Below are 21,219 nucleotides of genomic sequence, written 5' to 3'. Positions count from 1 at the left end.
AAAGCTTTGCATCTTGTTCCTTTATTTTAGCTATTTTTATGTCTGATTAGTCACTTTTGTTTTCATAGCAGACCAAGGAAGTGCCATTTGGCTTCCATGTACTTTTATTTTTGCTCTAAATTAAGACTAAAATTATACTATAGAGTGGGTCTTTTGTGGGATATATAAAGGTTTATTTTATGTTATTTAATTTTATAGTAGACATCTCCTGTTCTTCTGTAAAATTAATTAGTAATAAATGGTCTCTACAGTTTTTTTTATCTTTAATATTTGCTCTGCTCTAGGTTTCTGAAGAATAAACATTTATTTAGATTTTAAGCAGAAGGTATTGTCATCAAATAGTACTGACTTTTAGAAAATGAAAAACTTTTTATTCTGGTATTGATAAGAACTTTCATCACTAAGAATTTTAGAAATATTGTAGAATATTACAAGTTATTTTATGGTATTTTAATTTTAATTTTAAAGTTTCATCACTTGGAAGTTATAAGTTAAAATCATATAAAAAAGGTCAAATTCAGCTCTTAAAGGATTAGTTATAAATATAATACATCTAATTATTTGAATTTATATTAGCCTTGAAAAGTTCTGTTCACAAGTTAATTTTCTTTAAAAGGAAGTATTTAATAGGGAAGAAACTGAGTAAAGTGTAAAAAAACAATGTAGAATTAATCAAATATGTCTCTTGTCATCCACTTTATTTGACAAGATTCTTAGAATTCAGTATATTTCAAGAGTCTAGTGTCTAGTCTCAGAGTTTCCTATTACATACATTGCACTTATTGTTTTTATTTTTGATCCATCAAATTGAAAGAAATAAAAACAATTTTTTGACCCATCAAATTGAAAGAAATGCACAAATTTAAAATATTTCTGTTTAGTCTTTAGTGGTTGTTGCAAGGTTTGTTTGTGTAAAGTTTCACCTGGATTGATTGAGACATGGGGGAATGATAAGCTAAAAATTCTAATTCTGGGAAATGATTTGATCTTCAACAAGAAGGCACAAAGCCAACTCTGTGTCTCGGTCTTCAGGGGCTGTCACTAAGTACTGTTAACAAGTCTTATGTAAACTGATTGAAATATAAAGGAATGGCAGGCCTAAAACTCTAGATTTACACAGTTTTTTTTTTCAACATATGATCATGATAAGTTAACAAAAAGTCACAAATCTCGTATATGTTTTAGTGTGTGAGAGTTGTGAGAAAGTTTGTAATATCTCATCTGGAATGGTTCAAAAAACACTATTTTTGAATTTTATTTTGCCTTTCACCCCTATATAATGAGATAAAGGCATAAATTCCAAATCTGTCTGTGGAATCATCACAAGTATCTTTGTGCAAAGCAATATTTAAATGGTGGAAATGTATGGAAAGTGCAAGCTAAAATATTTATTTTTATAATGCTTTATCCCAAAACTTTGCAATAGGGGCCTAAATAAAAAATGATAAAGGTGTCTAGGGGTATTGGACAAAAATGTGCTCTAAGGTTCAAGGTTATCACCGTAGAAATAAAGAAATGTAGCACACAATTGTAACTGAGGAAAAAAAAAAGCATAGAAAATACAACATATCTCCCTTCCTGTGAGGAGACATAATTATTTGAATTAAGGTTTGTTTGTTAAAAGTTAAGCACAAAATCACACAATAGGTTGTCTGTGTTTTGCCCATCATGGATATCAATTCTAGTGTTGTAAGTCTGCAGACACACTGTTGTGCCACTAAAGGTGTGTGAATTAAGGCAACTTTATTACACACAACACATAAATTTGTTTATAACTAAATCTGGTGATGTCATCTGTTATACTTATAAACTTAGTGAAATGTGAATAAAGAACTTTAGAACATTGACTGCAGCTTCTTTGAACTTCTTTCCAGTACATTACATTTGGCACTTATTTGTCATATTTTGAAGGTCTGTTAGATGTTTAAAGAATTACTGTGTTTTAAATTGAAGAGATCCTTGATACAGTGAAAATTTATGTTGGTAGCCTTGCAATGTCTTCCTTTTGCAATTGCAATTTAGGAAATAAATTGTACAACATATCTCAAGAAAAATATCAAAGGCTTATTAATCCTAGAAAATGTATTGGTTTAGCTATAAGAAAACCAGGTAAAGGAAATAATATAGTAATTCTGAATAAAAATTATATTAAGAAAGTCAGGCATATTACATTTTAGTATATAGCATTTGAAGTTTAATAAAAACAATATATCTGCAAGTACAAAATAAGGTATTTATTGCAGTTAAAAGAAGATAAAATGGTTTGAAGTGTTTGCACGTATAGAAATATGTGTTTTCTACTGATGTGTGTGTGTATGTGGTCCTTTACTTGCAATCTTGTGTTACAAAGTTTTAAAACCTTTGTGATTGAGCGTGTTTTTCATAACTAGAAGGATCTACGACCCAAAAGAATAGTCAATAACTGAAGGGAGACAATTGTGTTAGATAATTGTTGGGTCTAAATTAAATAATTTCTAGGTTTTGAGCTTTTGTTCATACTATGAAAGTGTGTTTTTTTTCCCTTGTTGCTGCCACAGACTTAGGAAGGAGGACTGTCAGAATCTGGTGCATACAGTGTGAGAAAAGTGGATGACTGAGGATCATAGAGGTGGTGTTATGTTTGGATAATCTCAGAATAAATGGAGTGGGTTCTTAAATCTTCACTAACCAGAAATGTGGACAAAGACTCTTAAAACTAGCCAAGAGAAACTGCAAATGCTGGTGGTGGATGGTGCTCACGTACAGGTGATATTTTACTGAGATGATAGAAACCAGATGGGGAAGGCAGTGAACCATAGGGCAGTTGTTCACCTCTCCAAGCCAGGTATCCCACTAGGGTGGCCATAGATCACAATGAAGCTTGAGGATGTATAGAGAAAATAGATGTACTTTCAGTTGAATCTCATCATTGTGTCATCCTAGAGCAGGAACCTACTTCTCATCAGAGTATCAAAATATATAAGTATACCCACCATGCTGTTTAGGATATCTTACCCTGGTATTGGTTGAGAGTCATCCACATTAGACAGGTTTAAGACATTTACAGGTCCCTGTGAGTAAGGCTAAGCAGATCTCACCCTAAAAAGTTGAGGTTAAAGCCAAAAAAGGTCTGTACTGCTTCCTTGAGTATTTCAGATCAGTCACTGTCTGGAATGAACAGATTCAGGACAAGCAATATTTTGCCTGATGCTAAATCTATACTTTTTAGTTCTAAAAGTGATTGGATAAGGAAGAAACAAATGAGAATACGTGTCTGGCTGTTTATGATGAATTAAATGAGAATGCACCAGATTTAAAAGCACAAAACAGGTATGATAGTCAAGATGCTGACCTTCCAGTCCACATGACTTGGATGAACCCAATCAACATACACCTGAAACAGTCATTTGGTCAAGATATCAATGAATAAAAGGAAGTGACATTTTTTGCTTTCTGAGTTATTGGTTGGTTAAAATGCATTGTATGCACTATACTGAAAGATTACCTTTGAAGTAATCTTGATTGCAAGAATAGTGGGACCAAAAATGTTTTGTGGCCTTTATTTCCTGAGCTTTCAAGCAATGTCCTTTGTAAGAGATATCCATAGAATATTGAATGATAGCTACTCAGTTAACAAAGTTAGAATAGCTGGTGTTAGTAGATGTAATTCATAGACCGTCAACAATCTGTAAGCTGATTTATAGTTAGAAATTTGAATATTGTATTGAAAAGGCTTTCCAACACTTGCATTCTGAGTTACTGAGTAATTTTTTTCAAGAAAATTCTTTACTTCACCTTTTTATCTCACTGAGTGTTGAGTACAGAAAATACTGCATGGATCTTACTAGATGTTTTTCTGGTACACCTGCAGGGCTTATAACTTCCTCACATTCAGTGAAGGAGTGGGGATGTATCAGAATGTATAATGATAAATACTAGTCTAACAGTAAAAATATTAATTTTGACTACAGGAATTTTGTAGAAAAATCTTAGTTTAGTTGAATTCTGTTAGAGATTGTTTATTTCACGATGCCTTGAAGAAAAACATGCTGAGTTTGACAGCTCCTAGGTGGCAGTGTATTACTCTAATATGGCTATCAAAATATAGACTGCTTCAGAAAACCAAAGTACTTTGTGCTAGAGCTAGAGGCAGTCTGTTTAAAGATATTAGTGTATGTAACAACATGTAATGAAGAAGTATATATTGTTCTATGTAAGTATCAAGAAATATGTGTGTTTGGGACCTTATATACATGTACAAATATTACATGAAATCAGTCATGAGTGGTATATAACATAAATGGATCAATTACATAGAGAACACAACTGTCATGCATGTGTGTATGCTTTTCTTATAGCAAAGCCGCATCAGGTTATCTGCTGAGCCCATCGAGAAGAATCAAACCCCTGATTTTAGCACTGAGAGAAGGTTTTAATTATAGCACTGAAATATTTGAAAGATAGTGACTTTTTCATGGAATGATAATTGTGAGATAGACTCTCACAATATGTCTGAGAGAAAATTCAATTTTCCTAATTATTTTTTAGTAAGAATAGTGCAAAATGTATCAATTGGATCAAGTGAATGAAAGTGTCAGTAGAGAATGAAATCCACAGACAGTAACTGAGATATATATTTAATATAAACTTGATGTACCTACTGTTTGTTTGGTTGTGATAGAAATACTTTAAAAACACACAGTTTTCTGTATGTTTTCTTAACAATGCTTCAGAACAATGTGCAATTATAGTGCATTAAAATGCAGGCTGTGAGTGTATTTGGAGGTTACACCATAGCTTGTACTAAACTTGCAGCTGGAAGGAAAGAGACAATATAAATGTTACTGAACTTTAATGGTCAAAAGTAAGGATTGGTGTTACCCAGCCCAAGTCAGTTCATGTGTAATGAAACCAGTTCTCCAATCTCAATCCCATTTCTTTTCAACCAAAACATAACAATCAGATGGTACTGGGCAAGTGGTCCTGGGTTGAAAGGCATGCTTTTTTGGTTGTTGTCACTAAAATGACAACAGGGGTAGCACAGTTGTAAATATGTAGTCAAACAGAAACCAAGTGAAGCCTGAGAACCAAGAAGTTCTTGGATATTAGCAATACATCTTCTTGGGGTAAACAGATTGGGCACACATTAAATCCATAGAAACACTGCTTGACCAAATATAATCTGTAAATTATTCTTTCTAAATGTAATTTCTAGAACTCAATAATGGTTGCAACTTGGAAGAAAGATCCTTTTGAAACTTACACAATAACTGACTTTCTGACCAATTTGAAGTGATCTGACCTTATGTTTCCAATCTGGACATTTGTTAGTTAAGTGTCTCATTCTCTATACTTAAACCTCCAAGTCACTGTTGCTTTGATGAAGCGACCTCAATGTCTCAGCAACAATGAGAGAAGAAATCAGGATAAAATATTGATAACAAGAAGTCAACTGAAAGGAAATGTCCAGTATTAGTGTTGGTGACTCCTCCAAAGCAAAACCTGTCCACCCTGCAAAGTGTAGTCAGTGTTACACATTTAACCATTCTAATAAGATGAATTGAAAATTTGTGAGCCAAAGTGAAGCCACATAAGTGACATTGTCTATGATACGTGTTCATTAAATCTTTACAATTTTTGTTTTATTATTTATGATGAACAGGATTTTTTTTATATTGTGTGCTTGATTGTATTTGCTTAAAATATGTGATTAATTGCATTTGTTTATGATAATCTTTGTTAAAAGATTTATTTTGTTTTGTAAAATGACGTGTTTTGTCTACGTTAGTGATAAAGTGTCTGATTTATTGTTTAATTTTGTTGTAAAAGGGTTTATTATGCATTTGTTTTGTTTTTATCATTGTTTAATGTTTTTTTTATTTATCTATGGTATTTCATTTTTAAGCAGTTATTAATTATTGAATTCTGTTTATTTGTTAAAGGGTTGTGATGTCTGTTTTGTGTGTAAATCTTTACATAAATAAAAGAAGGTTACTGTACTTGTTGACCAGTGCACATGTAGAGATATTTCAGTTTTAAAAATTGTTGGTATGAGGAAAAGCCTGGAGTAGGGAAGAGAGGAAAGTGCTATATGTGAACGTTCCATAAGTTCCTATCATATTATCTTATTTTATTATTATTTCATGCTTTCTTGTATATGTGCAGTTTCCATATAACATGTGGTCAATCTGTTTTTAGCCACCTTTTTTCCTTTGTCATTTTCTGGAGATAACACCTGTTCTATCTGTGGGAAGTTATGGCTGTAATGCTGCTTGTTATGCAAGAATTTAGATATCTGTGTTCTTCAGTGGTAGTTCAGGTGATATCTCAAGGTTATAACCTCACTTACTTTTCTAAGGACTTGAGCAACAATGACAAAGGTAGTGGACAGGCCTTAGTTAGCTCTAAACTTAATTTGGTTGAAGTTCTTTCTTTGTAAATGGTAATACTCTCCTAAAATTTAATCCCCACCAGCAAGTAATTCATATTAAATGTCTTTATAAGTTGTCAGGAGAGTTAAGAGAGATAGCTATAAAGTAAAAGCACTGTCCTTCATCCTATACACATATTACTTTGATAGTGTTTACGAGTTTGAATAAAGATTGTTTCAATGAGTTTTTTTATACTTTTGTGTACATTCTATTCATTATTAAATTCAGTCAAACTCAGAGAGCTCAAATTGCTTCAAGATAAATATCTTGTTGAATTTGTTTCATTCTGTGGATTTGTCCCTTTGCTCTGAGGGAACTGGACAATTTTTGCTTAAAATTGAACAAAAGTAGAATAAAAAAAATAATTATGTATGTTATGTTTATTGTTACTTAATTTAATTAATGCTAAGGGTCAGTTTATATCTACAACAAATATTTAATTGTAAGAGATCTCTCTAATCAAATTAAATTTACTTTGAAGACATAGATGTAGATATCATGTTTTGTAGCCTAAGTGGTGTTTTGAGGTAACACTGATTATTTTTAAAACAATGATACAGGTTGAATGAATAACCGAAAATTTAAAAAAATATTATAACTAAGTAATAATGTGTTTGTTGGAGTATGTGAGTTAACGAGAAGAAAAAAAACAAAAAAACTATACACAACGTAAGTTGCAGAAAGTACAATAATTATTACATTGTAACACAGACACATTGTATGCACTTACTCTGAATGCTGGACTGTCACGTGAATGAGATTGGAACTATTCTCTCAAACTAATCAGTCAAGACTATCCACTAGATTTAAATTCAGTATTATTTACTTCACAGGTACTATCAGGTTTACCAAGAGCAACTGATATTAATCACACGACTGGCCATTCTTATTCAAATATAGGGTATGCTGTAACCTTGAGATACTACCTTATTTACCATTGAAGAGTGTTGCTACCTACATTATTGTGAAACATGCAGTATTACAGCAATCCTAAAGTGGGCAGAACAGGAATGACCTCAATAGAATGGCATTGAAGTAAAGACAGCTGGAATGGAGTCACCTTAATGATTTTCTTAATCATGTTTTATGTGCAAAGTGAACATATAAGAAGGTAGAAAATGTAGGATATGTTGATACACCACACTTTTCACCTCTCCTTGTCAGTTAATTTTAATTTTAAAACTAACAAACTTTGTACACACCTTAGTTAAAAAATACAATAATCTTCCTTTACTCCTGTAAGCACTCATATAACACAGATATCACAACTATTTGACAAGAACCACAATACTTAATTTTACATGATAAAAATATCCTTTAACAAAAAATGCAATTCATAATTAAAAATGTTTTAACAATGTGGTACAAATTACAAACCATTTAAGAAAGAAATGCTGTCCCTGATTACATCAGAATATCCTTTATACGTCCTATATATATATAAGCTCATATATAATGGTAAATACACTTTAAAATTTACTGAAGCCAAGTTTGAATCATACACAGTAGAAGAAACTTCAGCATTAACAACTCCCAGTAATGCACATATAAAACACATTTCAAATATTATAAACAAAGTTTTCTTTAAAAAAGTTTAATTTCAAATTGGTATAATACATATTATTGTACAATACAAGCCTTTTAAAGAATGATACAAAATGAAAACACTTTAACAAAAAAATTACAAGTAAAACATCACAAAAACATAGTGAACCTTTTAAAATTGATTAAAATATACAAAATAGAGCTCAAACAAAGAAAAAAAACTGAATAAATCCTTTCAACATTATTTAAAAACCAAGAAAAATACTGACCTTTTAAATACAGAAATACAATACTAATCAATAGAATACTTTAGAATTAAAGAGAAAAGAAACTGAAAATGCCTTAAAAACAAAGAAAAACACATGCTGAAAATAACGTACTATATACATAACAGACTGCAGCTACAATACAAAAACAAAAGCCTTTTCATAAAAATAATACCTAAGTAAAAGAAAAATCTAGATATATGTACAATCTTTGAAATTAACAAAATGAAACAATATATATATACAGAAACTTGCCCAATGGCAAGCATAGATTTCAACTTCCTTTCCCTTTAGCCCTGTAAACAGATACTCCAGTGCACAGCTGTCCATGATTGGCTGAAGTCATCTCTCTTATGGTGCTTTAGGTTTTGACCAGGGCTCTTTTGTACCTGCTTGCATAGCCAATAAGTGGCATACTTCCTTTTTTGAGCTGTGACAGAGGCATAACTCTCCACCGCAGTTGGCCTTTGTCCAATGTGTGGCTGTCTCCCGACAGTACTTGAGGATGAAGACCAGCTGTAGTATAGGTTGTTTTTATTGATTACAAGAGACAGTGTTCCAATTCCTGGGAAATCTAGTTTTCTACAAATTAATTAATAAAATATGGGTATAGTTGAAAAGAGAATGTGCAACACATGCTTTCATATGCCTATAGGCTTCTGTAGTTCATTTATTAATTTATGACTTGTTAGAGCACAAGAAGAGGTACTGTACACTTAGATCCAAGTGGCTTTTGTGTTGCTAGCTTGTACCAGAGCCACAAACTGTATCCACTCTGTCACATTTTTTCAGCCACCTTCTTGTTATAGCACCATTTTCTGTCATATAGTGGCCTTTCCTAACTTTAACATGTACACCAACTGATGCAGGACTTAGCCACTTTGCCTTGTTCTAGTGGACATTGTGCAATCTCCACTCTGTAGGGAACACTATGCATAAGATCTGCAGGAAGCAAAACTTCCAACCTGAACATTATTATGTGCAATGGACAACATGTTATACTCTGTTCAGTTGCATGTTATGCCATCATGACATACAGGAAATGTTCATTCCAGTCAGGTATGTTTAGGATTAATAAACTTAGTAAGCATACACTTGACAGTCTGTATTACTCACTCCACAGAACCATCAGACTGGGGTGATTAACTGAGATGCACATCTTCATTAGACTCACCACTTTACACAGTTCAGAAATAGGTGTTCCAAACCAGACTATTCAGTACTCCACCAATGACTGTGCTTACGTATTGATGAATGGATAAGCTAGTCCCACTTTGTGAAATAGTCAGTAGTTACTAATATAAACAAATGTTCTCATTCAGTCTCCAGGAATGGACCAGCAAAATATATAGCTCTTCTTCATGGGAATGAACCAACAAGTCTGCTGGAGTTTACCCTGTTTAGACTGGCTTTTTTTCTGGTCACCACACATTGTACAGTGCTGTTTTGTCTCAAATAAGATCAATAGAACTGACAAAAAACATCAGCATAAGTATGAAAATCACCTTGGTATTGTCTAGTCTTTGTGTTGTGGAAAGTCTAGAGAATTTCATCTTTCAAAGCACTAAGAACCATTAGCTGTAACACCGACTGAGAACTACTGTTTTGCAGTTGATAGCAGAGGTGCAGCTTTATAGAGGTGTTGTATATGTCCATGCAACATTACTTACTCAGAGTTGGTTATGTTTTACCTTGCTGCACAACAAGAAGTGTTCAAGCTAGATCCTAAAGCATTTGTAATAAAATTCATCCATGAGTGGGAGACTCCTTCTGCATGACTTGTTGCATTATGACAGAAAGGTTTTCCATTCCCTCACTCGTTTCTAGGATCAATACATTCAATAAATGAACAGCATTTCACTGTGCTGCAGGGCAATCCATTAGCATATACATGTTGCAGATCCAAATGTTAGTATAAGAGTAAATCATATTCCTGTAGATCTTTTATGTAGTGTTCTCTCCTTCCTACCCTACTTAATTTTGCAGTATCCAGAAGCCAACTCTATCATACTGAATTATCAGGCCAATTCTAATGCATCTTGACATTTGCTTATTTGTAGTAGCAGAAAGTTGCCAGTATGATATGCCATGTTCAAATTCTAAATTCAACACAGAACTTGGACATACCTTCCTTCTTTCTGACAATCACTACTAGAGATGATCAAGCATGCTCTGAAGGTTTTATGATGCCATCCTTTACCATCTGTTGTAAATTAGTACTGACTAAACTCCCAGTTTCCAGAGAAGCCTGCATTGCCATTGTTTAATTGGATGGTTGTGAGACCTCTTTCTTTGTGATGCTGTCTGACTTTTACTTGACCCAGTTTGCCATCTGTTACCACAAACATATTGTGATATTCAGCCAACAAATCAATGAATTATTTTAACTGCACTGAGTATAGGTGTTTATACAATCCTCAACTAGTGTATCATGTACTTACTTTTGGACGCAGAATAATCATTATTAATATCCTTGGTTACTTCTACTTCGCTCATGATGCTGATGCCCATTCCAGCATAAAACAAAGTAATCAATTTTTCATAATTGCAAAACACTAAGACTTCATTTTTTCTCAGACAGATAATTGCCTAAGATAATGCTGCTTGCCTTCTGGAAAGGAAGCAGTTTATTTCATGCATGGCACTTCAACTTCTAACATAACACTGATGCACTAGACTTCACCCATAGTTAACTTTTGTGCATGGGGTACTGTGACTTTCTCTTTGACATACACTTGCACAGTCCACTATTCCTGGGTCCAGTTTTACTGACAGTGTAGATAGTGATACCAGAACTGAGGTTAGTGATAGCTATCTTTATCATTTTAGTGATGCCTTCTACACATAATTAGAGAGTGATCTCTTCATCACATCTAGTTTATATCTGTTGGCCACAACAAAGTTTATGTTGACTGACCCACTTGGTAGTATTATCCTGAGTACCTAAGACAAAGGTCCTCCAAGTTTCAAGGTTATCACCGTAGAAATAAAGAAATGTAGTGCACAATTGTAACTAAGGGAAAGAAATAAAAAACAAGCATAGAAAATACAACATATCTCTCTCCCTGTGAAGAGACATAATTATGTGAATTAAGGTTTGTTTGTTAAAAGTTAAGCACAAAACCACACAATGGGCTATCTGTGTTTTGCTCATTGTGGATATCAAAACTTAATTCTAGTGTTGTAAGTCTGCAGACACACTGTTGTGCCACTGAGGGTGTGTGAATTAAAGCAACTTCATTCCACACAACACATAAATTTGTGTGTAACTAAATCTGATGATGTCATCTGTTATACTTATAAACTTAGTGAAATGTGAATAAAGAACTTTAGAACATTGACTGCAGCTTCTTTGAACTTCTTTCCAGTACATTACATTTGGCACTTATTTGTCATATTTTGAAGGTCTGTTAGATGTTTAAAGAATTACTGTGTTTTAAATTGAAGAGATCCTTGATACAGTGAAAATTTATGTTGGTAGCATTACAATGTCTTCCTTTTGCAACTGCAATTCATGATAGAAATTGTACAACATATCTCAAGAAGAATATCAAAGGCTTATTAACCTGAGGAAATGTATTGGCTTAGCTATAAGAAAACCAGGTAAAGGAAATAAGATAGTAATTCTGATTAAAAATTATATTAAGAAAGTCAGGCATATTACGTTTTAGTATATAGCATTTGAAGTTTAATAAAAAAACAATATATCTACAAGTGGAAAATAAGGTATTTATTGCAGTTAAAAGAAGATAAAATGGTTTGAAGTGTTTGCACGTGTAGAAATATGTGTTTTCTACTGATGTGTGTGTGTGTATGTGGTCCTTTACTTGCACTCTTGTGTTACAAAGTTTAAAAACCTTCGTGATTGAGTGTGTTTTTTATAACTAGAAGGATGTACGACCAAAAAGAATGGTCAGTAATTGAAGGGCAGCAGTCATATTAGATAATTGTTGGGTCTAAATCAAGTTAACCATAGCTCACTACTTTTGTGAATGGGGTATTATAACTTCCTCTTCAACATACACTTGTGCAGTCCACTGTTCTTGGATCCAGTTTTGCTGACAGTATATAACTCTCCTTTAGAACATCAGTTCACCTGTTGTACCAATAGATACTGATACCAGAACTAATGTTGGTGATAGCTACCTTCATCTTTTTAGTGATGGCTCCTAGGAATAATCAGAGAGTGATCTCTCCATTCACATCTAGTTTATATCCATTTGCAACAACAAAGTTTATGTTGACTGACCCATTTGGTAGTTTTGCCTCAAGTATCTAATATTCCATGAGATCTGCCAGTGGTGGGCCACTCCTCTATCAACTAGGAACTCTTATCTCTAGCGCTTTTACACTTTTAAACACATATCAAGACTCACCTATTCTTGAGACAGTTGTGCAAACCACGAATGGTTTTACTGCATGCCAAAAGTAACTTGAACTTCATTATTTTCCTGGAGTTGTAGCAGCATTGTTCATCATCTATTGTTGGCTCTTCAGAATTGTTGGTAAAAACCAATAGCTATGTCAATCTTGGCTTTCATAAATGTATTGGCATTTAACTCAGAAAGTTACCCAATGTTTCACAGACAAAGCAAATATTTTGCTTTTCTCTTCAAGGTAGAAGCATGATTGATATAGGCTGTAACATATAAACTGTGGAAAGAACAGGATACCACTATAATTGCATTATAATACAGGGTTGTATAGGTGTTTGATTAAGCTTTGGTTAGTCTCAAATTTGGTGCAACACGAGTGCCTAGTTAGGATAGTCTGGCTACTGCAGCAGCATTCTTCCTCCCTTGTGATTATTTTGAAGTTTCTATTTCAACACGAAAACTACCTCAGTAAGGGTGAGATATCTCACACCAAGGTGATGCTTTGTCATTTCTACAAAAACTTCAAGGTGGTTATTATTGTAATCAGTCAAATACACCACAGAGTAAGCCTTACTATGCAAATGGTGCAAATCATCCATTTAAAGGGCAAAATACTCTGTGGTACCTCTTTTCTATCTTGAACTTTGCACAGTGGACTACTATATTTTCCATCATATTGTCTATATATCACAACTTGTTTATAACTGTTCTGCAATCTCAAAACATATACCTCATTCAATGGCTAGACCATCTAGACTCAAGATCAAGTCTTTACTAGCCTGCTTTGGAGACCATCCATTCCAAGCAAATAACTGCTTGAAACACTTCCAGAAACAGCCAAATCTTTCTTTGCTGTGCTCTTGAATGTTGATGGAGTGATCTGTTTTGCCTCATTTATGGAAACCCTGGTTTCGACTGAAGCCTCTCTGTCACAACTTCTCAGCCATCATGAGGCTGAAATATAAGATTTCCTCAACATAATGAGTACAGCTTGGTGCAAAGAGACTTCACCTTTCATGTGAATAGTCAGTCTCTGTTCTCAGGTGGCAGAACAATGAAGTGCTGTCAGTGGCTCATCTACTACCTTTGTATGTCCCACGACTCCTTTGTAATTCATGTTTGCCTCAGCAGTTTACATCTTGGTTCAGAAAGGCTCATATAGCCTCATATTCACTATTTTGGTGGGATAGCTTCTGTTGGCAAACATCACCCACCAATAAAATATCCAGTGTCTTTGTATTTTCAGATTACTCTGGCTAGCAAAAGTCTAGGATTCCAATAGACAGCACCTCACTTAGATTCTGAAAACATACCACTGCAATGATCCTCAGCCAAAATTGCTTCCCTCAGGAGAAGAGCATGAACAGCTGTTCTGGATGCACCAGACAGTTACAGTTTCTCTTCATATATCCTTAACTGCAATGAAATAGAGATCATGGAACTTTACAACTTTGGCATATGTTCAATATCCAAGAAAGGACTTCTCCTAGTCTCAACAATCCTCTTGTAGAACTACCTCACAACTCACTCTTCCTCTTGGTCATTGACTGTATAAAATACCATTTCTAATAAGACAGAGCCATTTTTTAAACTTAAATAACACAAGAGTAGGAACAAAGAGCCACACATAAACACCAGCAGAAAACTGCACAATGGGATATTTTAATCAAGGTACCAAAATTTCTCCTTTGGAGTCTATGCAGTATGTTTTGGTAAAAATGGTTATTCCTATAGCAGTGAGACAGGTTAGCTGAATACCAAGAGAACAGACAAGATATCTATTACAGTGTAATAACATGTTTCTATGAATACCTAAGTTTGTAAGAACAAAATAAAGAGGTTGAACATAATGTAAAATATACAAAAAATATAATTATGTTAAAATATAAGACAAACAGAATTTATGTACTTGCTTTGTGCATTGAGTTCACGAGAAGGAAGTAAAGAAACAGGAAAAAATTTAAAATGCAAAAAGCACAGTCTTAATTACAAAATATTACAAACACAGTGTATGTACTTGTTTTGTACAATGAATGTTCACTTGTACTGGATTGGAACTATTCTCTCAAACTGATCAGATTGAAATAAACTACCAGACAGTTTGAATGCAATGTTCCTTACTTCACAGGTAAAATTGGATTTACCCAGAGTGAATAGCACTACCACATAACTTGTCACTCTCATTCAAGTATAGAGGAAACCTTGAAATACTATCTTATGAACCTTTGAAGAACACTGTTGTCTACGTTCTTGCACAATGTGCAGCATTATACCAGTCTACTCATGGACAGGACAGGTGTAACCTCCATAGAATGATGTAGGGCAAGAGGTAGCTGAATTAAACTACCCTCAGGATTTTCTTGACCACATGTTATGTGAAAATGGCACAAAATCAGACATAACTGATAAATTTAGAATAATACTAGTTCAGTATAAGAAGGTAGAAGATGCATGATATATTTCTATGCCACACCCATGCATCAGATAAGAAAAATATACAAAATATTTTACAGTATACTGTGATAAAATTTCCACAATTTTAGTTAAATTTGTTGTTTGCACAGTTTTCATTTTTTTTTAGTTTCTTCTCTATCAAATAATTTTTTCCAACACATGTTGTTTTTAAGGAGAAAGTAAGATTGGAATTGGAATTGACTACAAGAATGTAAACTGATAATCTACATAATATTTACAATTATACAGAGTTTGTATTTTCTTCTGCTTTCCTGTTTTTCATTTTCCTGGGATGATATAGGAAGCATCTAGCCAAATTTAGCTATTTCATTTATGACTTCTTTATAATGTTTATCTGTATAAATAGGAAAAGTGCATTGATGTGGAACCATCATCATTTAAGATAAATGTTTTTTTTAAATGAGCCATTTGATAATCAGATATTCTTCTTGTGTCATGTGAAGAGCAGATTTCTGTGAAGCTTGTAATGGCTAAGCAAGTACACATATAAAACAAACCATTGGCATTATTTTCACTGAAGTGGAAAATCATGTAGAGCACAAATACCATTTTGTATTATTTTTCTTCAAAATATCATACAAGTTCATTAGATGGGAATTTCCCACTGTGAGAAGTTATTTTTATCTATTAAACTTAAGCACTGTATATTTTTACATTTTTCTTAGCTTTTTCACCATTTCGTAGGAAGTTGTGTACCAGATATGTATTTGTTTCCCTTATTTGACAAGTGTATTTATATTTATTAATAAAAAATATTGACACTTTTTGCTGAAGATATACTTAATTATAACAATATATTCAACTTGTATGTTTCTACAAAAAGGAGAAAAATAAATTAGAAGATACCCACAAAGAAATATTGTTAACGATTCATTTCATAACTGTATTTCAGTGTCTTTCTAAGGGATCTGGAGAACTGTAGCAGCATGCCTGAATTGGTTGGATACTGTTTTGTTCAGAGGGTTTGTGTTTTGATACATACCTTATTCTAGAATGCTTAGCTTCCCAGATTGGTATTATTAGTTTTCAATAATTTAAATTTTATTAACAAAGTAAACACACTGTGTTAGTAGAAGTGAATTATTTTGTCCTGTAAGATAAACATTTAGTACAAGATAACAGAATATATATATATGTATATATTTTTAAATCTTAGTGATGTTATTATCAAAAATGTCAAACTTTATAGTTATATACCATTTTATAAGAATTGAATCATATGCCATATGAAGGTCTTAAAATGTACTCTTCACAGACGAGGAACTTTACATAAAACATATTAGAATTCTTTTCTCTGATAAATTCATTGCTACAGTAAATACTCTAGACTTCATATTATGTAGCTTTTTTAATATTTGTATATAAATGGAACCAGTAATTAACACATGTAGTTAAACTTCACAAAATATTGAACAATAATTTTTTTAACTACATCTTTCCAGAGAGATGCTTTGCACAAACTTTATAGCACCTACTGCATGAACAAGCCCAAATCTGAAGCTTTGAGAAGGCAATGTGGCGATGAAAACATGTTTTTCAAGGTAAAGTTTCACCATTAAATGTACTGAAACAGGTTATCACTCTCTTTTATCTCTAAAAGAGATAGCTATAAAAAATAACATTATTATTATTGGCAGGGTTCTTGTGTATACCATATAGTCAATGACTCGTTTGTAATAAAATTTTTGGATATTATTTTATAAATGTTTGTTTTACATTATGAGTTATAGCTATGTACTATTCTTTGTATGCATCCTGGTGTCTATTTTTGAAAAATAAGCTTAAAATTTAAAGATATGTAATGGAAAACTTGGTAAAATAATTTAGTCTAGTTCTATCCAGGCAGACATTTTTAGTAATTTACTAACTAATTTATTATTTCAGATATTACTTTTTGAAAGACTTTAAGACTTTTGCTAAGTTAAGTTATCATTATCTCACCTAATGGACAAGCTAATCATGAATTAATCATAGTACTGGAATAGATCTTGGTGAGTTAATTGATATAATCAGTCACCTATGAATAGTAATTACAATGAATAGTGTAATGTAAACTAATCAGTCAATTGAAATTATGATTAAACTTTACAAAAACTCAAGAAAAGTAAAGCATATTATCTAGAAATTCATCTGATCCAACAAGCCAAGAACAATAAAACAAAGCATTTACAAATTCATTTTGTACAATAACTCAAGAACAATAAGACAAAGTATCTGTAAATTTGTCTTGTCCAGCAACTCGAGAAGAGTTAAACACATCATTTGCAAATTTGTTTTATATTTATATGTATACATATTTGTGTGTGTTGAGACATTGTTTAGCTGAGCTATGAGTTGATATGATGCAGCAATAATCACTTAAGGCAATGAGAAAAATACAGTAGGTTTGAGTAATGTGATGTCAATTTACAATAATTGAACTACACATGTCAGAGAGTCATAACTGTCGCTTTTAACACTCTCATTATAAAAGCTAAATAATCAATAGATATTATATCACTAAATGAAGTAAATAATAATTTGTACTAAATGGTCTTATATATTCAACAAATCTAGATATAAATATGTTTGCAATTTCTTTTGCTTCCTAATATTTTGCACAATATTTTCAAAAACATACATCATAAAACTTCTGAAAGGTAAACTGTTTCATTATTCATATTGTGCAACTAATGTCTGTCTTGTAGTTCAACATACAAATGTATTATTTAGGATATCTTTAGTATTATTTAGTATAAGTAACTTCTGTTTATATGTTTACTTTTAATTACAAATTTACTCATGTTTTCTTGGTTCTTTTGGAGTATTCAAATTTAAGTGACATTGTCATGATATTTCAGAATGAATACATGATTCCAAATAAACTGTGCTGATTTTTCTTTTTTTCTACAAATTGAAAACTTGTTTTGAAACAAGACTTGGAGAATGAAAAAAAACTGAGTTATTCAAATTTAGAATTGCTTAACAAGTCCAAATGAATTCCATGAAGTTTAAGCAGTCCTATTACAGAAAATTCCATAATAAAATACACTAGCTCTAATATTAAGTTCACTTTAATAATAATACACAGATTGTATTGAATATCATTGAGCTATTGATGTGTAAATACTATTATAAAACTCTCAAATCCTTGCAATAGTTTGAATGCAAGACCATTTCTAATACCACTCTTAAACTATAGTTCATAATGTATTTATTTATTCAGGATTAAGCCATAACAAGGCAATTACAACATCTTTTAAAATTGAAATGTTCTCTTATTACTAGTTGATGTGGTAAAAGTCCATTTCATTTCAAGGCTGTAATGTGTCCAACATGTAAAAACTGTAAATAATTCACTCAATTAATGACTTTGTATAAAAATCAAATGCTGCACTTTAAGTTAAAAACAATTAAACTAATAGTAAGTTTTCTACCATGCTATAAATGTATATCAGTTTAATCAGTTATAAGGGAAAGAAAAATCTACTTAAATATTGACAATTGTTAAAGGTAAAATACGTTTTCACTTTAAGTCCATGGATAATATTTTTATTATCTTGAAATATTTTTAGCAACTAAAAGATTGTTTATTTGATAGGAATGTCAGAAGAAGTTGGGACACAAACTACCACTAGGAGCATATTTGTTAAAACCAGTCCAGAGAATAACAAAATACCAACTACTTATCAAGGTAAGGAGATATGTTTGTTTTATTGGAAACTTGAAACTATCAGATACTTTGAGTCCTATATTCTAAAGGAAAGATTATGTTTTATTGCTGAATATCATGAACCAAACTGGCAAGAAAAAGTATTCTCTACAATGACTTGTATTAACATTCACTGATACAAACATGAGCATAATAATGAATTAAATAGGTTATATCTAACTCAAGATTAACAAATTGTTTATAGTTTACTTTAAAAATACTCATACATTTTGTCTCTTAAGATTCCAAAGAAATTAGTTTTTTTTGTAGTTATTATTTTATAGCAAAGCGGTATCTCATTGGCATTTATGCCTGTTTAAATAAAAAATGCTTTGTACAGGATTTGTTGAAGTACACTGATGATGAAACAGCACAAGAAGAACTTCAGGAAGCTTTAGATACTATGTTGGATGTCCTGAAGTATGTGAATGACAGCATGCATCAAGTGGCTATAACTGGATTTCACGTAAGTCTTAAATGTTATCATCTGTTAGTCTCTTATTTTATTGGTTAGGGTAGCCAGGGTACAAACTGTGGGTTGCCAGTTTGAATTCTGTCACTGAACATGTTCATCCTTTCACCTATGGGGGTGCTATAATGTGATAGTCAATCCTGCTGTTCTTAGTAAAGAGTAGCCCAACAATTGGTAGTGTTGACTAGCTGCCTTCCCTTTAGTCTGTCAGCTCAAAATTAGGGATGGCTAGTGTAGATAGCCCTCGAGTAGCTTTGTGTGAAATTCAACAAACAAAAATCTTTATTGAGGTCTTCTGGTTTTCTCATTTGCAAATCGAATGTCTGTTAATTACAGCCATGAACCATTTAAGTCTATTTTGATGATCAGGATTCACAAATCTATCAAAAAAAGATACCATAATTGTGTCTATCAGGATTGTTTGTCTTGAAACAAGAACCTCGCTAGTTAGACAGTCAAGCCTTCTAATTCTGTCACCATGGAACTAATCTATCATGAAACCAGAACTTTTATGTTTGTTAATCTAGACTCTATTATAAGACCAAACACTGTAACTGTGACACCCAGGACTTGCAATTCACTTTAACAGGATCTGCATATCTCTCTGATAGTCACTCGAAACTATACATCTACTGATTAAGACTTAATAGTTTATTGTGAGACTGGGGTTTGCTAGTCTGTCATCCTGTATTTCTCTGTGTGTGTGCTAATTAAGTTATTTCCCGTTTTGAAAGACCAGGAAATATGCAAATTAGTCATTCAATTGCAACTTGTGGGTTTGCTAATTAGGATCCTCTACTATAATAAATTTCCAGGAGAGTGTTTTAAATGAGAACCAGTGCAAGATGAAGTTAAAGTTTAATTATTGCTCAAACAATAGATTCTCTTCTTTATATAAAATTAAGAAAGTAATTTATAATTAATAGGAAAGCAAGTGAGAAGTATTTGCGAATTTCTGTTTAATTGGATCAAAATTCTAGTTCTCTAAAGATACTTTGGACTAAAAACAGGAAGAGCATTTACAGGTACAATAACTGTATATCTGTCTTCTGGTGGTACTTTATAACTCATTCTACACCTGTTGATATGTATCTTTTAAGCCTGGATTATATAGCATAACTTTAAAGATCTTCAGATAATGAGGACCCCAAATTTCTCTTGAGCAGAAATTCAAAGCTTTTTGGTTACTTGATTTTGAATGATTATTCAAAATCTTAACTTCACAGTGCTGAGTAAAATGCAAAAATTAAAAAAAAAAATGCTGTCTATAATGCAGAAAATTTAGCATTTAAAAACTTTCTGGTACATTTAGTATAGAAATTATTTGGTCTTGCTTATTTTTTTTTCATATTAAAGATTTTTAGAAAAGTAAGTATTATGTAATTAGGATTATAAATCTGTTAAAATTGTTTAAAACTTACTAGAAAATGCTTGAATATTTTGAAAATTCTTTTATATATGTGTACACCCTGGGCGAATGTTTACCCAGGTACTAAAATATTATATTCAAGGTTTCATTTTATAATATTAGTTATTATTTTCATATTCCAGGGTAACCTGGCTGACTATGGTAAACTGTTATTACAAGGACCTTTTAGTGTTTGGATGGAGAGAAAAAAGGACAGAATAAGAGATCTCCGTTTTAAACCACAGCAACGATTTATATTTTTGTACGAGCAGCTTGTTCTACTTACCAAGAAATGTGGACGGGATGAACATCCTACCTATGCATTTAAAAATGCCTTAAAGGTATAATTTTTATATTTTTCTTACAATTCAGACTGTACACTTTAGTTTGGAGTAAGAAGATTTTGCTGTTTATAGTTCTCTTTGTGTAAATTGTTTGTTTGCTTTTATTAATCTCAAAACTACACAATGTGCTACCTGTTCTGCCATCACAGGTATTGAAATCCAAGTTTTAGCATTATAAGTCCCTAGATTTATTGCTGAGCCATTAGGAAGCAAGTGTTATTAAAAGCAAATG

The 21,219-nt window shown here is 32.3% G+C and overlaps 1 protein-coding gene across 9 annotated transcripts in view; it reads left to right on the top strand.

Annotated features, from left to right (window-relative positions):
- Nucleotides 1-21,219, top strand: part of LOC143232394 (guanine nucleotide exchange factor DBS) — a 151,335-nt gene that overhangs the window by 111,312 nt on the left and 18,804 nt on the right. For all 9 annotated transcript variants that reach the window (XM_076467772.1, XM_076467776.1, XM_076467777.1 and 6 more), the window contains 5 exons: nucleotides 15,965-16,034; nucleotides 16,515-16,613; nucleotides 18,653-18,745; nucleotides 19,104-19,229; nucleotides 20,787-20,984. In XM_076467772.1, coding sequence (XP_076323887.1) covers nucleotides 15,965-16,034; nucleotides 16,515-16,613; nucleotides 18,653-18,745; nucleotides 19,104-19,229; nucleotides 20,787-20,984 — 586 coding nt within the window. The remainder of the gene's footprint in view (nucleotides 1-15,964; nucleotides 16,035-16,514; nucleotides 16,614-18,652; nucleotides 18,746-19,103; nucleotides 19,230-20,786; nucleotides 20,985-21,219) is intronic.

Source organism: Tachypleus tridentatus, chromosome 11 (genome assembly GCF_004210375.1).
Source record: "Tachypleus tridentatus isolate NWPU-2018 chromosome 11, ASM421037v1, whole genome shotgun sequence".
Classification (NCBI taxonomy): domain Eukaryota; kingdom Metazoa; phylum Arthropoda; class Merostomata; order Xiphosura; family Limulidae; genus Tachypleus; species Tachypleus tridentatus.
The sequence above is the reverse complement of the archived record's forward strand: the minus strand, read 5'-3'. Positions and strand labels throughout refer to the sequence as shown.